At 37.2% G+C, this 15,607-nt stretch overlaps 1 protein-coding gene across 1 annotated transcript in view; it reads right to left on the bottom strand.

Moving 5' to 3' along the window:
- GABRA1 (gamma-aminobutyric acid type A receptor subunit alpha1) overlaps positions 1-15,607 on the bottom strand; it is a 54,169-nt gene that overhangs the window by 19,635 nt on the left and 18,927 nt on the right. Inside the window, exons 5-7 of the mRNA XM_065936479.1 lie at positions 7,619-7,839; positions 5,456-5,538; positions 640-783 (exon numbers count right to left, since the gene is read on the bottom strand). Of these exons, the coding sequence (XP_065792551.1) occupies positions 640-783; positions 5,456-5,538; positions 7,619-7,839 (448 nt within the window). The remainder of the gene's footprint in view (positions 1-639; positions 784-5,455; positions 5,539-7,618; positions 7,840-15,607) is intronic.

Here is a 15,607-nt window from a genome sequence, read left to right as displayed (position 1 = left end):
ACTTTTAATTCCAAAATAGAGTGATCAGTGTAGGTTTTAGCTGTGGAAGGTTCCTGGCTAGAGTTACAAATGAAGTTAGGTGTGGAGGAAGTGAGGTGGGGAAGGTGTTTGGGCATCCTATGTGTAATGACTACTGTTACAAATTTACCAAGATTTATTGATCATGACAATAAAAGGGTCCTAAATGATATGAATAGCTAACATTTATCAAGAGGTTTTTTTTTTTTTTATGTGCCCAAAGTGTGATAGTTTACTCTTCATGGATATAATTTATTCCTTCCAACAACCCTATGAGGTGACCGCAATTAACTGGTAACTTGGAGAAGTATTCAACCCATATATTCTTCTCTAAGAGTTCACATATCTAAATACAGTGCTACCCTGATCACAGAGAACCAATTCTTCAGTTTGTAAATAAACAAACAAATGAAAAACCAGAGATCAAAAGGCATGACATGTCAAATTCAAGATCACAGGTCTATAGAGGTTAAACTAGTTCCCAGTCTAACTGTTCCCAGTTTAGTGTAATTTTTCACTCTCCTTACTTTTGTTATTGAAGGACTTAACTGAATTTGCAAGTTTCTACAAAAAGTTTTTCAGCTCCTTCTTTCCTATCTAAAGTTACCAAATAGCACTTACCTGTACTAGACTGAACAATTCCAGAATCTACTGTTTGTCCAAGAAGATCGTACTGGTTTAGGCGTGAGCCATCTTCTGCTACAACCACTGAGCGTGCTGGCTCTCTGGTCCACTCATAAACAACTTCTGCTCTTGTATAAGCATCTAGAAGGGAAGAATGGGAAATGGTCCATATGTTTTGCCACTCTTTTGACAAACTTGTTTGTCAAATGGAAGGGTCTTACCAAAGAGGACATACTGGGCTTATGGTACCTGGAATCATTGAATGTTAATGTGGAAGGACTTTAGAGTCACATTGTTTATCTCCTTTTGTTTAAGTGGCTCAGTGATAAAGAATCTGCCTGCCAAGCAGGAGACACAGGAGACTTGGGTTCAATCCCTGGGTCAAGAAGATCCTGTGCAGAAGGAAATGGCAACCCACTCCAGTATTCTTGCCTGGGAAATCCCATGGACAGAGGAGCCTGGTGGGCTATCGTCCAAGGGATTGCAGAGTAGGACACAATTTAAGAGACTCAACCACTACCACAGTTCATTTGTGGGAAAACCAGACTACACCACCACAGTTACTTAATAGAATAACCAATATAAGAATATAGAATGCTACTCATTCTACTCCACTGCTGTCAAGAATTTTCTAGAGAAAAAAATCTCTACTATACGCTCAAAAGCTAAGCAAAGATAACTGGTGGTCATGGAAGTAATGATGAAGCCTATTCTAGACCGTATCCTTTCTTGACAAATTGGAGCTCTTGTGACTTTGTTGCACTGTCATTAGCAACAGTGCCTAGATCTGTCTTTTTATACTTTGTCATGCGTTGCCAATGGGCTGCTACTATAGTTGTAGAGGGAAACAAAAAGTGTTACTATCAACTTATCAAATGATTCAGTATCTCATTCCTTGCAATTTCTTAGAAACTCCATTGTGTATGAAATCCACCACAAATATGCTATTGTTGTCAAAGTGGTGGTTACTCATTGCCTTTATCTCTTAATTGAAATCTTCCAAAATGTAGAGTAAATTCACATGATAAAATTTCTTGTTTTAAATATAGAAGACAGATACACCTAAAGCCTCAACCTAAAGCTCCACGATAGGTGATACATCTTATTATTCCTTTGTGTCAGTATCTGAGAAGTAGGACCTATAAAAACTTCTGATTTGACACTCTTCAGCCTAGAGAAAAGATTAGAAAGTCTTCAGTCACTTAGCCAAAAATGTTAAGCTCACATTTCAAATAAATCAGTAGATAAGAAAAAAATTGTAAATGATAGGAGAAGGGACTACCGTGGTGGGTCCAGTGGTTCAGACTTCGCCTTCCAATGCATGGGTTGCGGCTTTGGTCCCTGATCAGGGAGCTAAGACTCTGCATGCCTCAAGGGCGAAAATCCAAGAGGTAAAACAAAAGTTATGGGTTTTCCAGTAGTCATGTATGGATGTGAGAGCTGGATCATAAAGAAGGCTGAGTGCAGAAGAATTGTAAGGCCTGGTGCTGAAGCTGGAGCTCCAATACTGCGGTCACCTAATGGGAAGAGCTGACTCACTGGAAAAGACCCTGATGTTGGGAAGGACTGAGGGCAGGAGGACGAGATGGTTGGATGGCATCACTGATTCAGTGGACATGAGTTTGAGCAAAGTGAGGGAGATAGTGAAGGACAGGGAAGCCTTGCATGCTGGAGTACACGGGGTGGCAAAGAAGCAGACATGACTTAGCAACTGAACAAAAGCAGAAGCAATGCTGTAACAAAGTCAACAAACACTTTTAAATAAACTAAAAAAAAAAAAGAAAGAAAAACAAAGACAGCATAGACAGTATCGAAAAGGCACCTGCTAATTGACACTGTCACTTAGGTTTTATGAGCCTTTGTTTTTTCATTTGCATGAGGCAGGTCCACTAAATAATTTCTAAAATTATTTATCATTCATAATTCTTTCCCTCTCTTCTTGTTTATAAGACACTGCTTGGTAATCAGTCAGGAAATGATCATTTATTAAATCCTGACTACATCTAGCACTTGCCTAGATCTTATTATCCAAATATAATCACTTTTTCTAGAATCAAAGCCTTATACTGTATATTCCTCAGAAATCAGTTAAAAGATGTCAGCTGCCTCTGTGTATTATCTTTGAGTTATCTGGTCTTATACAAAGGGTGTTATCCCTAACAAGCAGAAAGTGTAATGTAGCACTGACATTCAGAATCTCATGGAGAGTGGTGAGGAAGTCATCTGCTTTTCCAGGTTTGGTTCTTATCAACATGTGCATGAAGTTACTTCAGGTACTTTAAAAACTTTTACTACATAGTGCTTTAATAAATTATCATAAAATCATCTTGCTTATCTCTTCCTTATTCTCTTCTCTGAGATTTTGGCAAGGTGTTTCCTTTAAAAGTTGAGTCAAAACATTTCCAGATCACTTTGCCTTAACTTCTTCATCTCTGAAATATGCTGGGTAGGCCAGCTGAGAGAAATGACTACAGTAAGTGTACAACCATCGCCATTTCCCACACCACTGGCAGGCACAGCAGTTCACCATGGTCCTCTTTCCCACCAAGCATATGCCATCTGAGCCTACTATTCTCTGTTGAGGTTTAAATCTCTAATTCTCTTTTCTGAGGCTTAAACACTGAATAGATATTTAAAACCTGATTATATTCTTTACCCATTCAATAAATACTTCCTGAGTGCCTACATTTTATTACACTCTGTGCTAGAAAATGCAGAACAAAATAGATTTTGCTCTCAAAGAGTTTACAGTCTCCAGATAATAACAGTGTTAAAACTAACAATTATCTTGGTGATAAATGGTATAAAATAAATGTGTATTATGATCAAGAAGACTGATGGGACTACATACACATTTTGAAAGGTCCTAGAAACTAATATTTACACTGAGATGTAAGGGATAAATAAAACCAACTATGCTGAGAAACAAGGGAAAGGTAACTGCGACAAAGAAAAGAGCATGTGCTAAGGCTCTGAGGTAGAAAACAGCTTACTTGTTTGTCTTTAAATTTCAGTTTTCTTATATAAGACACTACTTGTGTTCCACTCATCCATTTTCTTCAGGATGACAGTGTGCCTAGCTAAATGTGCCTAGTTTCTCCAGCCTCCTTTGTATTTAGCATTGGTCATGTGACACAGCTTTGATTAATGAGATGCGAGAAGATGTCTGTTAGGATTTTAGGGAAAGTTTTTTTTTTGATACAGGCACTACTCCTTTCTTCTCTGCTCCCTATTTTTCTTTATTTTAAAAGTGGAGGCAATGGCTGGAGTAGCAGCAAACATTCTGTCATCAGGAAGGACTTCTAAGAATATCTTAAAACATCATCCTTGTTAAGATGCTAAATTAACCAGCAATTAACCAATAATCACTTACCTTCATATATCTTGTATGAAAATTTAGACTCCTTTTTTTAAGCTATACTCACTGCTTAAAAGTATTCCTGGTTAATATACTAAACATACAGTAAATGTCTAAAACAAGATATCTCTGAAGACAAAAGGGAATACTGTTATACTAGGATTTTAGATATAAATCAGTACCATTTCAGGCAAAAACAGTACTGATTTTGTATGATATCTTGAACTACACAGTTATTTTGTGGATTAGCTGAGTTGACTCATATATAAATATTTAATACATTGCCTGGCATATAAGTAACACATAATACAAAATATTATCATTAAAAATGGAACTGGTAATCAGAAAAAAGAAATGTAATAGGTCATGGCATAGAACATACATTACATTGGGAAAAGGATTGAGAGGGGATAGTTATCACCAATGGCCTGTGTAGCTGACAGTTTTTGAAGTAGGTAGTTTATCCTTGGGTTTTAGTATAGAATGAGATTTATAAATAGAGAAAGTTGTCTCTCCATGATTAGTACTGTTAGGAGCCTGAAGGCCCTTTGCTATTTTCTTTGCTTGCTGTCTTCCTACACTACCACTATTTTTCTTCTATGAATCATATCTTCACCAAAATAGTTGCTCAGATTGCCTGACTAGTGAGAACAGAAAGCTGGTTAGGTTAGTCCAGAAGTTGAGTCAGTCCTTATATGTAACTCCCCTGCAGGAAACCAGGAATACATTATTCCTCCTCACTTTATGCATGCACGCTAATCAAAGGCAGAAAAACGGGAAGGCCAGAGAGACTAGCCTGCTGGCCGCTGTTCTCTGAGCTTCTCTCATGTGTGCCTGCATATTTTAAAGACGTAGAAACCTTGAAAGTTATTACAAAGTGAATTTATCTAAGATGTCTTCAGAAGCAATAATACGTAACTAAATTTCATGAGCTATCCAAACAGATCTAAAACTGTCTTAAGACTATAATTAACTTCTTTTCTGGCATCATATTTAGGTTAAGGCTTCATTATTAAGAAAACCTAATTATTGTCCTTTGCCATCTACCAATATTTCCATCTGATAAACAAGTCAAATTATTAAGAGTAAACAAATGTCAGTAATGATATAAAACAATGACCTCCATTTTTTGGAAAGAAGATGGTATCTATGAGGCATACACATCCATACTCCATTTGGTTTTCTATGAATACAACTTGAACGAAAATGGAATTTTTCTACTAAATAGTTAAATTCATTCTTTCTACTCCAGAGGATAGGGAATAACCCCTTCCTGAAATGATATTAAAAAGTGAAGTAAAAGATGGTTACTTAGAGAAAGCACTTGCAATAAATCACTATTTAAGTTTTCTTGATACTCTTTATCTGTCTCTCTAATACGTTCATAACGAGTTGGAGGTTGCTTGCTTAAAGACATGCTCTCATAAGAATCAAAAATAAAATAACTTTACTCACAGCTTCCAAATTTTAGTGGGCAGGCATGTGCATCCATAGGGAAATCCTCCAAATGCATTGGACACTCGGCTCTCACTGTCAGTCTTAGAAATTAAGAGAAATAAAAGGTAGATTAGGTACTTTCTGATCAACCTGATTGGGATGTTATTACCTATAGCAAATATATTAAGAAAGCAGGAAAGAAAAGCACAAACAGCAGTGTCATTCTGAGCCGGTAATAGTCAAAGGGTCTGAAGAGAATTCACGGAGCACTGGGGCTTGAGCTCCCTGCATCGTACATATTTCACATGTGGTAATGTCTGTGTTTCAGTGCTGGTCTCTGGGACCATCTAGTTCCCCACGTCATTCCCTAAAATAGCACCAAATGCATTAAACAACAAAGGGATAGGTGAGGGAGGAGCTGTCCTCAGACTTTGTGAAGCTGAGAGTCACTTAGACTCCTTTATATGTGATTTCACTCTATTCCAACTGTTTAGTTTTATTTACAAACCCACTGCCTAACGGAAGCCAGGACTCTGCAGAACTTCTTTTTAGTCCCTATGTTCTGGGAACATGAATTCTATTTATGTTTTAAAAGCGTAGTCAAGAAAGGAATTCACTGAAATATATTTGATCTCATTTGGTGGAACTATGGAAAATTTGTACCTAAATTCCTCACATAAGTTTCAGAAAATATCTTTATCTATATTATTAGGTAAACTCAAGAAATGTGATAAGGTGTCTTTGTAACCAGGAAAATCATGAGGTCATTATAATATTAATTAAAGTAAATATGAAATGTTTAATAACTAAACTCATATCCTTAAGTCAAACTATTAAGGAAAGTGGTAACAAATTAGCAAAGGTGGTGAGACATTTCAGAGAAGGGGATTATGTTAGTTCCTGATAAAGAATATTAGACGCATCAGGAACCTTTAATAGATAAACTTCTTAGTATGTACAAATCCCTCCTCAGGTAACTGCCAGCTAGTAGAAATACATGCTAGATTTAGGCTCAAAACAAGTGTAGGATATTTTACAAGGGAAAAATATTTCCAATTTCAAATATAAACAGATTCTGCTTGGAAGATCTGGAAAGTTCTCAACATACCTTTCCACTGCTCCTCTATTTTCTTTCTCTTTTCTGGATTTTTCATTCTTTCAGTCCTATTACACTTTTACTAGTTGAGTCCAACATCTATCTCCAGTGGCACCTGAAGCATGTTTTATTTTTTTCTTATTTGGATATTTGGGTATAAAAAGCTAGAAATTTTGGAAGTTTTCTCTAAAGGCAAAATATCACTCTACTTTCATTCTAAACAGAATCCTCCAAGTCTAGGAGTTCCCTTCATTACCTTTTCATACCAAAGGAATAACTGAATGGCCTAAATTAGCAAGTGCTGGCCAGATCTACAAAAACAATATTTCAACAAGTCATTTGGATATGAAATAACAGGTGCCTTTAAGAATAAGTCCTCATTTATGAGTCCTCAATGAGTTTGTCATAAGTTAAAAAATTATCTAAAAATATTTAAAACTTTTTTTTTTGATTCATGCTTCTTTCATCTAATCATAAATAAATGATTGGTTCAGATGCTGAGCTCTCCAGTAATCTCAAAATGGGGGAAATATATATAAAGTAAAAATATACATGTATTCTTCAGTTTAAGCAAAATTAGTAATATTTACATTCTTCCTCATTAACAACATCATTGTGAATTAATACACTTCAATATGTATACTGCCACATGAATTTATGTTTAAAAATTTTGAACTTTTTCTATTTTCCATTTTTTTCCCTACTTCTTTTTAAATAGAAGCATTTTCAGATATATACCTTGAGATAGCTTCTAGAAATTTAATCTACACCTTACTGTAAGGCAGGAAGCCATGAAGTAATAGTAGAGAGAAGTTTCTCTATTGAATTAGAATATATTGGAGCTATAAATTGCATTAGTTAACGTACATTGTAAACATCTTCATTTTTGTCTAGTCATTTTACTTAACACTTTGGCTTGCATAATATCTCAGCCTGTTTAGTTTTCATAGCAGAGTAAGTATTAAACTTGGAAAACAGGGAAAACAGGAAACCAGATGTTCTCGAACGGCCCGTCAGCTGATGCTAATGTACACGTGGGAGAGAAGGTCTAAAAAAGTTCCCGGGGGAAGCACAGTCTTCCTTACCGCATGGTGTACAACAAAGTGCCGTCCTCCGTGATGCGCAGGAGCTTGTTCGGCATGGTCATGTTGTGTGCCACTGACTTCTTTCCATTGTGGAAGAAGGTGTCCGGAGTCCAGATTTTACTTGCCATTAGGTTATTTAATCGGAGTACTGTCATAGGTCCTTTAAATTTTAACCTTTCATCCTTCCAGCTTTGACGGAAAAATACATCTATTGTATATTCCTAGGTAATTTGGGAAAATGGCAAAGAGTTCACTGTGCTGTATTTTGTAATGCAAATGTTTTATAAAGACAGTGCCTCCTTTTTGAAACTTTAGAAGCAAAACACGAACTGGATGATATTTCTACAAGTAAGTTTGTGGTGGCCTGAACCTATTAGTATCAAGTGAATCCTTGGCTGGCATAATCACTTTAAAAATATCTAAAATGTCAAATATTATTTGGTCAGAAAAATTCTGCTGAATATTTTCTCAGATATGTGAAAGGAACTTAGTACCTTACTCCATCCCACCTCCATCATATCAGTACTCAAAGGGACAGAATATATTGCAAATAAAAACAGAACTCATGTTACAGGTTATTACATACATGGAAATGTTTAAATTAGACAATTTTAGTTCTAAAAATAGAGTATAACATTCTAGGGACCCTCTCATGGTCTCTGAAAACCCCAATCCCAAGGCATCCATGATGCTGATGTTGAAATAATCTTCTTTGTGGCTAAGTAACCATTTTTTTTGGCTAAGTAAACATTTTCCCCCACAAATAATGTATACAGACTTTCAGTTCTACACAATGAAGAAGATTATAAAAACAAGAAATCCATTTCAATGGTAATTTGCATCTTTTCCAAAAAAAAAAAAAGAGAATTCGGAGTATGCAGGTGTGTGAGTGTGTTTTTGTGAGTATATATGTGTATGAGTTTCAGCTGAAACTCCAATACTTTGGCCACCTGATGGGAAGAACTGACTCATCTGAAAAGCCCCTGATGCTGGAAAAGATTGAAGGCAGGAGGAGAAGGGGACAACAGAGGATGAGATGGTTGGATGGCATCACTAACTCAATGGACGTGAATTTGAATAAACTCCGGGAGTTGGCGATGGACAGGGTGGCCTGGCCTGCTGTAGTCCATGGGGTCGCAAGGAGTCAGACACGGCTGAGCGACTGAACTGAACTGATGTGTATGAGACACATGAGAAATGGTGTGAAGCTCCTCATCATTCATAGCCAGGGAATCTATTTATTTGAATAAATGCACCATTCTTCATGGCAATACCCAGAGACAAACGTCTGCTAATCTGAAAACAAGCAATGAGATTTACCAGCTCCTAAAATTGAAAGGGGTAATAATATCAATCTTTCTTGCAGGACTTGCTACACTGACACTAAAATTGGAACTCAGTGGTTTGAAATAAAGACTACCATATTCCCCATTAATCTTAGAATGCTCCAAACTGGAAGGAAAGCTAACTTAAAAACATCATGCTCCATTTTCTTAAACCCCTAATCCTGATGTATCAGAAAGCTGCTTTTTTTCTTTTCTTTTCTTTTTTTTAAATCTCATACATGTTGTCTGTAGGGCATGTAAAATAAGCAGTATCTACATTCAGTCTTTTTGGGCATGAATTTTACTACGTCTTTCTTTCCGAGGGTTAATGCAAAATTGGGTAAAGCTTGAATGAAAATTTTCAGAGCACTAGTTTGGCATTGCTGAGCCCTTACTGATCAAGTAAAAATTATTATTGGTTAGTCTATAATGAAGGGCTTTCCTAGTGGTTCAGCGGTAAAGAATCCACCTGCCAATGCAGGAGATATGGTTTGATCCCTGGGTTAGGAAGATCCCCTAGAGAAGAAAATGGCAACCCACTCCAATATTCTTGCCTGGAAAGTCCCATGGACAGAGGAGTCTGGTGAGTTACAGTCCATGTGGTCCTGAAGGAGTTGGACATGACTTAGCCACTAAAGAACAACAACAAAGTCTATAATGCACCAGGCATAGTGGTAAATGCTGATTGAGATAAGAAATAAAAAAGTGTAAGATGACACCAGTTTATCTTTGCAGGCAAGAGAAGTTACTGTTTTTTCTGTCTGGAAGTGTCAGATGAGAGGCACTGGGATATGTGACGTAGGAATTTACTTAGAAACATGTGTTAAGCATCTGTTAAATTTGACAGAGGGAGAAACTGTTTAGACTTGGAAGCTATAGGAGAAACTCGTGGAGGAGTAGGATGGGCTTAGAATAGTGTTTTTCATGGGGAGAGAAATGAGGAGAGTGCCTGTGGATTGCATTAGGAAGGGATCCAGAGTAGAAGTGCTTGCCAGGGAAGCGGAATGGATGGGTTTAGTCTGGGCTGAGCATGTTCTCTTCTCTGGAAAACAGACAAACTTGTCAGTCAGGGCTATGACAATGATGCTATCTATGTCTATTACTCAGGAGTCAGTCACATAAGCTCTATACTTTATTAGGCTGCAAAACTAGCCTGGTCAACAGTGGAGGCAAGGGTCATTTGTAAATCAAGGCTCCAAGGATGTCTAAGCTGACCATATTACCATGAATCTAAAACATTTGTTCACTTGTTTGCTTGCTCCAAGGAGGTTTTTGAATATAAAATAAATGTTACCTATAAGATAAAAAATATTTATCATCAAGTCTTTGACAAGATGTAACCCAAAGGCTAAGATTCCAAAAAAATGTCAAAACTTGCCAAGCTCCTAAGGCTTACAGTTTAACATATTTAGAGCTAGCTTTATTTCCCTGTGTTCATGGTGGACAATGAAATCCCAAATTAATTTAAGATACTCTCTTTTCAAATATCGTTCTCGTTACACAAGCGTGCATGTGCACACACATGCACACACATGCACAAAGAGCAAAATTAAATAAGCTTTAATTTCTGTGTTTTCCTCTGTTAGAATTACAAATTAAAGCTGATATAAAAGCAGTAGATCGTGAACGCTTCTTGCCTAATCAAGGATGAAATATTTGGTTTCCCATGTTTTGGGAATGGCCCCTGCAATATTACCATATTGGCTGCAGGCAGCTCCAAGTAGCTGCTTGTATAGCCTGACCTCTCCCCATGATCGAAATTCACTAGACCAAGATGTGCCAGAGCGCCTTCTTTAGGAAGTCAGAACAAGAAGGAGAGGGCAGAGCCATAGCATAAAGCTTACAAATGTAAATTATAAACCTGCTAGCTAGAACTGAATTGTCCTTCTTCCAGATGAACGGCCTTAGGCCATTTTCTTATTTACTCTAATGCTCTTGCTGCCAATAAAGTAGGGATCATTGCAATACTCATTCCACTTGCCTGTGGTCAGAAGTGAGCCAGCACAAGTGAACAACTTGCAAGAAGGTCTAGATCTCAGAAGTTCTCAGTAAACATTAAAAGTTACTATTAGTCTCCCATTTTGTTCTTTTTATCAACACAAATTTGTATTAGATTTCAAGGTATCGGGGAATGAAAAAGTGCTATTTCTTTGGAAGGGTGGTAGGACAGGAAATGAAGAAAGTGAGAAAGTGGTCATAACTAAGTAAAACAAAAACAGAATGCAAAAGAGAAGACTCTACAGAAAAGTGCCTGGACAAAATAAGAAGTGTTGGTGAATACTTCCTTCAGGGTTCAGTGTTCCAGCCTCCACCACTCAAGCGAAAATTCTCTCCCAGTTCCCCTTTTCAATAGAGCAGGTCCCTGGAGAATATGAGCCTTATTCTGAAGACAGGGACACAACATCCGTTATGTTCCTAAATAAATATTGTACTGAAGTGTTCCCACTTGCACAATTTATTACCATCTGTGTGTGCTGTGATTTAATACATTTTAAGCACTATGGAAAACAGGGCTTTCTGATTGTGCCGCCTGGATATTTTTGTCAGAACCTTGTGCCCTGGGAATTGTGCAGTGTGATTGCCAATTAATGGTTTTTAAAATAAAGTTAAGGAGTTGTCCTAATTTTGTTTTCTATTCCAGATGAAGTCAGATACTTTGGGATCTGTGGAATCTCTAAGGACAGACAGCCTGGGTTCAAGTTGCTACCTAGCTGGGTTACTTTTCTACTCTGGAAAATGTGGATAATAATAACATGTAGCAAAAATTTTGGCATGGGGATTAAAAGATATATGATCTATAAAACCCTCAGCATAGTGCCTAACATAAGCATTTGATAGTGTTTAATGTTGTTATGGTTATTATTATTTAGTTCTTTATTAATATACTCAGTTTAAAAACTACATTTCCTGTCTTGAAAAATAGCTTTGTCATTCTGCCTTTTAATTTAGATACCCTCTAAATCATACCACTCTTTCTTATGGATCTTTCTCCCATAATGTAGTTTAAATATTAATCTTCTCAAAAGTGGTTAGGTACAGTTCCCACTAGTCACTTAGGAAATCAGTTGCAGACTTATGGCTAATTTGCTTCTTTGAGAGAACAATTCAAATGTTGGCTTGTTTAAGAGTTTTAGGCAAAACAGTGTCACTGGTTTAGACTCTGTTCCCTTCTTCTTAACTGATTATTTGACCAGAGGCCCATGTGTAAAAAGTAATTTATGGTACTCTTATGGTTTATAGTGTATCCAAAATCCTAGTGAGAATCTTTTGTCTAAGAGAAAAGACATCACTGTTCAAGCAAAATATTTTTCAGGAGAAACGTGTTTGACTGCATATGGCTTTATTTGGGCACTGTCCCTCAATAATTTCTATTGAGCATCTACTCATGAGACATCATGCTAGGTCAGAGACACAGAATAGTCATTTATTGTTATTATCGGGCTTCCCTGATGGCTCAAACAGTAAAGAATCCACCTGCAATGCAGGAGACCTGGGTTCAATCCCTGGGTCAGGAAGATCCTCTGGAGGAAGGCATGGCAACCCACTCCAGTATTCTTGCCTGGAGAATCCCACGGACAGAGGAGCCTGGCAGGCCACAGTCCATGAGGTCACCAAGAGTCAGACACGACTAAGCCACTAAGCACAGAGCCTTATTATGAGGAGGAGGAGTAATATCTTTATCCGTGTGCACTATCTGTAATGCTTTAGCCCCTCTCATGGTGTGTCCATCTATGAGAAGAAAGCTTCACCAGTGCAAAACTTCTGAAAGTTCTCCTTTCTCTCACACTCTTCAATTCAGAGGGGAGAGAGGACAGATAATTTAACTTGACAGAAGAATGTGGAAGGAGAGATTAATCTTGCCTATCTCAACAACTTCCTCTTGTCTTCTCCACTTTTGATGCTGGCTGTCCATTAGACTCACAGATGCTATTGTGTTCCTCCACGCTACACGTTTTACGTGAACGGTCTCCACCCTTGCAGAAGGAAGCCAACGCTGCCTGCTGACGGGGTAGGTGACTCTGGCTGACCCTGGTGTTTACTCTCTGGAAACCACTTGTCTGCAGATATAAGTCACCTTTCAGAATACCACCATTATTAGTAATAAAGATGATATCCTCCTTTTTCATGTCCTTTACTCTGCTATCTTATTTCTCAAAACAATCAGAACTCAGGTAGGAAACAGGGTGTTATTTACTGTGTCCCCGAAGACCTTAATGTTTAAAAGTCAATGTAGACTCATAAACCTTTTACCAAGTAAGTAGAAATTAAACACTTACTGTAAAACAGCAATGCATTGATAGTATAAGAGATGTGAAACAAGCTTGCCTTTATGTCATTTGGCATCACTTTAGGAAAATAAGATACTAATATAAGTAACTTAACAAAACAATGCTATATATGAGACCAAAAGCTAAATTGTATTTTACAGGCAATAAATGTGATTGAATGCAGAAAGGGAAAGTTAATTTGTTATTGGATGAATAAAAGAAAAGTTTTCATCAAGCATTTGGGTCTTGATTTGGACTTTTGGGGAAATACAAAATTTAAATGGATAGAAATCAGAGGAAATTTCTACAAAGGGTGCATGCCATCATAACAGGTTCAGAGACAAAAATAATAATAGTGTTTATTGAGCACTATCAATAGACCCTTATTTATGTATCTCATTTAAAATTCCTGACAGTCCTACATGGATGCTGTTGTTGAAGTCTTACAAGGACAGGTAACTGTGATAATATATCAACTTCAGAGGCTTTGAGCCTTAAAGACTGATTCGCTCAAAGGTCTCTCTGCTGCCAGTGATGAATTTGAATTCAGCAAGGTTGAATCCTAGAGTCAGTTGTTCTAGCCCCCAAGGGTATGCCTCACAGAAAGTAATACTTATGCAAATCATAAATAGTCAATGGGAACAAGTGAGGACAAGCAGTAAAATCATGTATGGTTATTACAGGATACAGGTAGAGGAGCTTAAATTTGACCTTAAACTGAACTGGGATATATTAAAGTTTCTTAATTAGAAAAGTAGCATGAGAGAAAAATAGTTTTGTGGGAAGACTGAGTCACGATGTGGGAGAATCACAATAGTTTTCAGACCACAGTCAAGTTTGTAAAAATTATTACATTGCACAGTATTTCAATAAAGTGGTCTATAGACTGACCACAATGGCAAAATGAATTACCAGAGGAATAAATCCACCATTTTGGCTAACTTTAATATTTCTTTTTCTTACATAGTGATAGTGGTTGACATTTATTGAGTGCTTAGGATATGCCAATGATTTTTAAGTGCTTTTCATGTATTAATTCATTTAATACTTGATAGCTCTATGAGTTATCATTATTACCCCCATTTCACACATGAATAAGCTGAGGCAGAGACATATTAAGTAATTTCCCCAAGGACAGATATACTCTTATCTAGTGGAAGGTCTCGTATTATAAACCCAGGCATTCTGGTTCAGAAATTTGTATTCTTACCTACCACTCTGCTATCTCTCCTATGCTCCACTGACTCTAATCTGTACAGGTTACATTCATAACCTGTCTTAGGTGGAAAGTATCTAATTATCCTGGGGCTTCACTGGTGGATCAGTCGTAAAGAATCCACTTGTCAATGCTGGAGACATGGGTCCAATCCCTGGGTTGGGAAGATCCCCTGGAGATGGAAATGGCAATCTAATCCAATATTCTTGCTTGGGAAATCCCATGGACAGTGATGCCTGGTGGTCTACAGTCTATGGAGTACCAAGAGAGTTGGGCATGACTCAGAGACTAAACAAAAACAACAAAATCTAATGATCCTAAGTCAGCATTGCCCAATGTTTGAGTCACAGAATGTCAACAAGCATCACCTGAAGAAAAGGGTTTGGGGCAAATATGATTGGAACACACTAGATTAAGTGTAGTTCAACAGTTTACCTTACCTCGGGCGGGACTGGTCAGAGCTCTAACCCTGCCCATCTGGGTGCCTTGTGAATTTCCACACTTTGGAAAATGTTGGCCTAAACTGTTATTTTCTCTAACATTTACCCTGAATCATCTGAGCTATTAGGAAATGAGAAGACTTTTAGGATCGTGTAAACAAAAAGATACTTCAAAAATAATATTTAATTAATGTATCTTCAAAATAGCTGTAATGATGTGTCTCATGGCCTCTTTATGATTTTTTGCTTCTATAGGAGTTTGGCTGTCAAGAGTTCAGAAATATTATATAATATCTGCAGAGCTCTACAGACTTACCAACTCCCATGAGATAGAAGAAAAAATCATGTTCATTTGGATTGGGGAAAGAGAGAACAGGTATGTATTCATTTTATTCTCACTCTTGGTAATAATTTAATGATTGCCTTTTGCAGTGAAGCTGAACCTTTCCCACAGGTGTTATTTCATTCTCAGTCTAATTCTGGTCAAGTATTTGCTCAGCTTTTATACATATTTCTCCTTTTTAACCAAAAATAATTCATAAATTGAGGTGTTTACAGCTACTCTATAACAGTCCTAGCCATCCAGAAAGCGAACATTCTTCAATCAATATGTCCTCCTAACTAAAATATAAGGTAATTCACAGTATTTGAATCACAGAACGTAGACCAAGGCAAAGGAATAATTTCAGTGATGGAACAAAAGAAAACTGCAGTGGTTGATAACTATAAACAGGCCTGGC

This window comes from Muntiacus reevesi, chromosome 1, assembly GCF_963930625.1.
Source record: "Muntiacus reevesi chromosome 1, mMunRee1.1, whole genome shotgun sequence".
Taxonomy (NCBI): Eukaryota; Metazoa; Chordata; class Mammalia; order Artiodactyla; family Cervidae; genus Muntiacus; species Muntiacus reevesi.
This window is presented reverse-complemented; position numbering and strand designations above follow the sequence as displayed.